General features: G+C 42.9%; 1 protein-coding gene across 2 annotated transcripts in view; it reads left to right on the forward strand.

Moving 5' to 3' along the window:
• dbpa (D site albumin promoter binding protein a) overlaps positions 1-7500 on the forward strand; it is a 30003-nt gene that overhangs the window by 20125 nt on the left and 2378 nt on the right. For both annotated transcript variants that reach the window (XM_068575187.1, XM_068575188.1), the window contains exon 5: positions 6991-7253. In XM_068575187.1, coding sequence (XP_068431288.1) covers positions 6991-7253 — 263 coding nt within the window. The remainder of the gene's footprint in view (positions 1-6990; positions 7254-7500) is intronic.

The following is a 7500-nucleotide window of genomic DNA, read 5'->3' on the forward strand; positions in this document are numbered from 1 at the left end:
CTGCACTGTCACTTTCTTCTCGTTCTCGTCGTTACTGAAAAAATACTCACATCAGTGAGTCAACAACTTTATTCCGTATGAATGTTAAGCCTCTACGGCAAAAAGTACACATATAAATGACTTTTAAATGTCCTTTAAATGTCCTTTAAAGGTCCTTAGAAGCTCTGACAAAAGCACGAGTGTCCATCACAGTAATCTCAATAGAAGTAGATTGTTAACTCCATTCTGGTACAATTAGCATAATTGCCTCATTGTCCCGTTTAATTGCTTTGGTTTCCCCTTTATTACGTAAGAAGTTACTGAAACGGCTGAAGCAGATTTAAAGGGAAAGGCTCTGCCCTGCATGATGATGACGACGATGAAGATGATGATGGAGATGGTGACGATGAGGATGAGCTTGTGGACCTAAATGCGTTTTCTGGAGGCTTTTGTGCTTTTATGACGTCTTTACTTTTGTGTCAGTTCTTTTGGAGGGTTCCTACTTTTCCCAGAATGCCTTTCCCTCCCCCGAGCGCGTTAGCTGGATTCTTACGTTGGTTCTCGTGCGGACCGGAGGTGCATCCAGTGAAGGTATAGTTAGATGAAGCGAGGCGATTAGTCAGGAGGAAGAGTGGCTCACCTGACTCTCAAAACCTCGACCTCCTTCTATTTTCTGCCTCCGTGGGCGTCTCTCTGCCCACGGAGGCAGAAAGATGCTTCCTCCTGCTCGCTGAACACACGCAGCAAAATGGCGGCTGGAGAGAGAAACTGTTTCATTTGTTTCTTTCTCTGTTAGACCTTTTTTTTTGCGTGTTTTTTCTTCATATAGTTTTCCGGTTCGTAAAGTCACAAAACAAATCGATCTAATTCATCAGTGTGCGTCTGTCGGCTCGGCCCGAGGATCAACGCTTTGCATGCTGGGATGGAGATTTGAGATGATACGGCTGCCAAACTCATAACACAGCTGCACAGTGCATGTTATATTTTATTATTATTTTATAAAATAAAATACAACTAAATATAATAAAATTACTATTTTTTATTATTATTTATTTCATGTATTTCATTTAATTTCATTTTATATTTTATGAATAAGAAATAAAAGCTCTTTAACTCAGAACCATAAAGTCCTTAATTTCCACCAAAGCCCTTGACACCAAAGACCTTGACGGTGAAAGCAGTAGAAACAATGTTTCTAAATCCAAAACCGTTAATTTATGCGATGCTTTCAGTCGCTGATGGACATGGGAGAAGTGGAGATTGACAGGCGGAGACAAGAAGAACTCATAATCTCAGCTAAATTAATGAAAGCAGAGAATCTGAAGAGTGGAGCGGCTGCTTCGCCCAAATGGCTACGGCTCACAGACAGGAAATGAAGCCAGGCGAAGCTGCGCTTGGCCGGCTGTTTACCCGGCAGCAGCAGTGAGCCGTGTTCTTGGATCGGTTTCAACTTTTTTTTGCACCAAAATGGTTGTTATTAGGACGCGGCTTTGAGGGCGGACTGATCCAGGATCAGCCCCCCGTCCAGCTGCCAGAGCGTCCCCATCACCGAGCCGGCAGCACTTGGTTCTAATGAAAGTTCCTCGGCTTCGCGTACAAACAGATGGACGGAGAGGATGAGATGTGGTGGAATGCATTGTGGGCTGTAAACAGTACTCGCGGTCAAACAAAGGTTCATGAAGATACTTTATTAATGAGTATATGAAAGTGGGATACAGATATTAGTTTTTACGCAGCTTTGACAGGTTTGAGCTCACCTGGTGAACTTACGTCCAGCATTGTTCTCTTTTAGCTCCGTTTTTGGTCTCAATGGACTCCTGAGGAGTTAGCTGCTAAATGCGCTACTTTCTCCACCAGCTCGTGTCCAACTGAGTCTGTCTGCTGCTGAGCAGGACCTGCACACTCGGCTTTTAGAGCCTCTTTTTTCTTCTTTTTGCTCAATTAAGCTGCTGCTGCTACTGCTGCTGTTAATGCTGCTAATGCTGCTTATGTTGCTAATGCTGCTAATGCTGCTGCTGCTGTTGCTGCGTAAAACCAAAACATTGAGCTGGAAGATGCTTAAAATAAAATAAGTGCAGTGTGCAAAAAAAAAAAAACAGGCTGTGCTTATTGTGCAAATGCTCTGAAGTAAAAAAAAAAAAAGAAACCTAAAATTCTACAACATAAACATGCATATCAACAATTAATGTTCTTTATAATAATTACAAAATAATCCAACCTTGCTTCCAGTAAGTAAAAATTAAATCGATCTACGAAACATGAATTTCGAGTATTTTATAAGCAGTATACAAACATGCATAAATGATTTATAACACATAATCTAGTGTTTATTGCTTTATTGATTCATCAACAGTTATAAATACATATTTAATTGTATTAACCATTATTAGTCATAAAGACGGTGTCATTCCTATCAGGCCTGCCTACCAAACGAGGAGTTATAATAATACATGAATAAACACTTATATCTGCTTAGAACTACACTGTAGTGTGTTATAAACTATGTATTACATGTTTACATTACTTTAACCTTTACATTGGGATTTGTTGCATGCAGAATGCTTTGTTTGTGGTTCTTGGTTTAGCTTTTCCTGCATTTTCATAACGGAAACCGATTGACATGAAACTGATAACCTGTTGACAGTAACTCTCTTACTGTTTGTTAGAAGAGATATTAATGATTTATCTCAGTGAGTCTGACTGTTACAGGTTACAAAGTTCAGCCATTTAATTCAGGAGCAAACAACCGTTCTGCACAAGATAACGACACCGAGATGGCCGGACATCGGAGAGTAATCATGTTTAGACTCCTCTCCCAAAATGTCAAGCTCTGCAGCACGACGGGTTGCAGAACGACAGGTTGCAGCGCGACAGGTACCAGAACGACAGGTTGCAGGACGACAGGTTGCAGGACGACAGGTTGCAGGACGACAGGTTGCAGGACGATAGGTTGCAGGACGACAGGTTGCAGGACGACAGGTTGCAGAGCGACAGGTTGCAGCGCGACAGGTAGCAGCATGACAGGTTGCAGGACGACGTGTTGAAGGACGACAGGATTTAGGACGACAGGTTGCAGGACAACAAGTTGCAGGACGACAGGTTGCAGGACAACAAGTTGCAGGACGACAGGTTGCAGGGCGACAAGTTGCAGGACGACTCGTTGCAGGATGTCAGGTTGCAGGGCGACAAGTTGCAGGACTACTGGTTGCATGATGTCAGGGTGCAGGACTCCGGCTGGTCAACAGCGTCTGCATTCGGCCATCGTGACTCTTGTTTACAAGCCTGCTGATTGCAGTCAGGCAATGGAGCTCCAAAAATACCTAAATACACTAAAGATGTTTTCTACTCTTTTTTCGGGCTCAGGCCAGGGAGAACCAACTTTAGAGGATTATAATTGCAGAGTGGGACGGTGCCTTCATGGCACCCTGCAGGTTATGTAAAACTCAACGCTCTAAAGTGGGACACTAAGACGTATATTTTGGAGAGTAGTGGACGTGGATTTATTTCCATAGAATGTAAAGAAAGTGTCGTCACTTGTGAAACAGCCTGCATCAAATAGCACATAGCATACATCAAATAGCACATAGCATTAATCTAATAGCACATATCATACATGTAATAGCACATGGCATACATCTAATAGCATGTAGCATACATCTAATAGCATGTAGCATACATCTAATAGCATGTAGCATACATCTAATAGCACATAGCATATATCTAATAGCACATAGCATTAATCTAATAGCACATATCATACATGTAATAGCACATGGCATACATCTAATAGCATGTAGCATACATCTAATAGCATGTAGCATACATCTAATAGCACATAGCATATATCTAATAGCACGTAGCATACGTGTAATCACACATAGCATACATCTAATAGCACATAGTGTACATGTAATAGCACATAGCATACATTTAAAAGTTCATAGCATATATAAAATATCACATAACATACACCTAATAGCCCGAAGCATTCATCCATTAGCACATAGCATACATATAAAAGCGCATAGCAAACTTCTAATAGCACATAGCATGCATCTAATAGCATGTAACATACATCTAATAGCACATAGCATATATCTAATAGCCCATATCATACATCTAATAGCACATAGCATACCTCTAATAGCACATAGCATATATCTAATAGCACGTAGCATACATCTAATAGCACATAGCATACATCTAATCGCAAATAGCATACATCTAATAGCACATAGCATATATCTAATAGCATGTAGCATACATCTAATAGCATGTAGCATACATCTAATAGCACATAGCATACATCTGATAGACATGGTATACATAAAATAGCACATAGCCCATAGTGTGTCTGCATGTCTCTTTTCTGTATTTCAAAGTATCCAAAAATCTTTCCTCCACCGTTTCAGTCCATATTGGTCACCAGCTCTGCGGTTATTTATAATCTGTGGCTCAAAGCCTGGGGCTCCACATTAAAAACCAAACCAAAAAAAAAGTGTCTTTCAAATGCTGCCACAAAACTGTTCTGACTGCTGCTGGATGATTTCTCAGCTCACGCTGGCATTCCAGAGAGGAAACCTTTAGAAAAAACAAATCAATTAGAGAATAATTGTCTAAATAAGCAGCTGGCGCAGAGATACGACTGGAGGAAGACTCTCCATAGAGAATATAAAGATAGTGCAGATTATCTGCAGGGTGAAAGCGTGGAGGAGCTTTTACATCCGCTGCCATACACTTTACTACAAAATCATTCGATAACAACTTGACCAACCAACACGGCTACATTTGTAATGTTTTGATTTACTTGCTTTTATTTAATTCCACAACATCTATTTTCAACACACACGTGATAAGTCCTGCCGCAAAAAGCGTGCCGGAATCCAATTGGGGGGGAACAAGGACATCAGCCGACCGGCATCATCTGCAGTCTTTTTAAGAGAGCTTCAATAACACAAAACAGGCAGAAGATGTCGGATTTCTGACCATTTTCTTTCATTTCCCCCGTCGTGGTTCAGATATAATCGTTTCATTTCTCTATGTTAGTGACGGGGGCTGTTTTTTTTTCAATTTTCCTCCCTTACACGATGCGCCACAAAGGGTTAAACAAAATCCTGATCTTCCCCTGCTTGCTGTACTGTAAATCCGGCATGATGTGAACCCGTTGCCCCACTCTGCTTTTTCCCTTCTGGCTCGATATCGCCATCTGACGGCGAGTCGGCGTCACTGTGGGGAAACGACAGCGTTTGATTTCTTTTTGAAGAGAGAAAAGAATGAGTGTATTAAATGTGCAGAGAACGAGTGGGAAGTGAAAAACAAACGTCCTCACGTTCCCCTCGCTCTTTTTTTATACAATAACTCAAATGTGAACACATTGTTCGGCGTCTGTAAATCCTCTTTCTGGTCCTCTTGTCTCTGCCGGCCTCTTTCTTGGCTCGCTGCTCTCTGGGTGCAGCGGGAGAGAGACAGAGTGTCCGGGACGTCTCACTCCGGCACGAAGCACTCGGGACACAGAGTGGCCTGTGATGGTGGCCAGTGGGGCGACTGTGCACGCGACCGTGACGAGGCCCCGGTTAGTTACCTACCGGCTCGTGCACAGCGGCCGCCATTCATCGTAATCATCTCATCAAACACGGACGCCAACGTAGTTATTGTCCTGCAACATTGTTGCATTTCTGTATGTGACAGAAATATTTATTTTATTGACTTATAGTTTATTTATTGTTTGTATTATTAGTTTTTGTAGACTAGTTTGCTGCTGACTGTTACCCCAAATACACAAAGACCATGATGGAGATTGGTTTGCATTTTTATTTTTACGGACTTGGGGGGGTATGTGTAGAAAATGGCACAATATTGATGTAATGTCACTACTTACTGCTACTGCACTGGCTATGTTTATGCCCCCTGTATAGCTTTTTATTTACTTTTCCTTCTACTCTCACTACTATATAATTTAAATATGAACAACCGTTAAAAAGATTCTTTGTTATTTTAAAGTGTCAATAAACACGATTGTGAACGCCAAAAAAAGCCAAATAAATGATCTGGCCTGGTGTGCAGGTCTCATCTAATTAATATAGATATGGCAAATAAATAAAAGTGAGGTCTGCAAGTAACCTGGCTGAAATCAAGAAATATATGATGTTTTTCTGTTTGTTTCATAAACATCAAGCACGTCCAATGAGATCGAAGCTGTCGCATCGTCCTCAGCGTGCTGCTGCTCTCTGACATGTGGCCGCGCTCGCAGAACAGATGGGTTCTAATCCGCAGATAAAACCAGATGATGACGATCAAAACAGCTCATCGAGTAACGAACCCGGTGCTGCCGACCGGTGCGCTCCGTTGCCTCCGCATGGAGCAGATTACGCTTTAAAGACACCGAGACGCCGCCGCTGCCGCTCACGTTCTTCTTTTCTCGCTCGCTTTTCTTGGAAGTTGTGTGACGTTTTAGTTGCGTGTGAAGTGTAACGTGGCCTTCTGATGGTTGTACGTATATTAACCATCAGAAAGAACCGCTGACTGAAGTTCAAAGCATCGACTGAAATGCACACAAGCAATACTTTCAGTGTGTCTGGAGCCGTGCTCGACCTCCAACCTTTCACTGACCTTCGACCTTCAACTGAACTTCCCTTGACTATGAATAGTTTTGCAGTTGTGTTGTGCATCTCTGCATCCAGAGGAATTTAGGTTTTGAGGTTACCTGAACGTGTGAATGACCAACAAGCTGTATAATAAATACTTTACTACTATACTTTAAACATCAGTTATGTAATGAATGTCATGTGATCATATTAGGAAAGTTAGTTATTTTGCATGTTGTTTATTAGATGAAAATAACAACACATCGAGAAAAGTTCACCCTCTCCAATATGGCTGCCAGAAAGGTGTGTGTGTTGTGGGCGGCGCTTCACAGAAATAGTTTGGAATAAGAAACTGAGTCTCTCTCTCTCTCTCTCTCTCTCTCTCTCTCTCTCTCTCTGTCTCTCTCTCTCTCTCTCTCCCCCCCAGGTGGTCGGGCGGTGCCTCAGGACCAGTCCCCAACTTCTTCTACCTGTCCTCCGGGACCCCCCGGGCCTCCGGCGGCGGATGCCAGCGGCAACAGCAGCGACATCTCGGTGAACTTTGACCCCGACCCGGCGGACCTGGCGCTGTCCAGCGTGCCGGGCCAGGAGGCGTTCGACCCGCGGCGGCACCGCTTCTCCGACGAGGAGCTGAAGCCTCAGCCGATGATCAAGAAGGCCAGAAAGATGCTTGTGCCCAATGAGCAGAAGGTACTACATCTCCCACAGTCCTTTGCTGTGTCCCCCTACCACTTGGGAATTTAATGATCCTGAGAGGATAAAAAAGTGTATAGATTTTGACCAAAAGACATGTTTTTTATGACCAATGAGAAGATACCGTAAAAGTCGGGTTACAAGCCGCTAATACCTTTAGCGGGTGTCCCCACTGTAGCAAGCTAGCACTGCTGATGACTTGCGACAGTGGGAAGCTAGCACAGCACTGCTGCTAGCGCTGCTG

This window comes from Clinocottus analis, unplaced genomic scaffold, assembly GCF_023055335.1.
Source record: "Clinocottus analis isolate CAN_PGR_092001 unplaced genomic scaffold, fCliAna1.0.p SCAF_14, whole genome shotgun sequence".
Classification (NCBI taxonomy): domain Eukaryota; kingdom Metazoa; phylum Chordata; class Actinopteri; order Perciformes; family Cottidae; genus Clinocottus; species Clinocottus analis.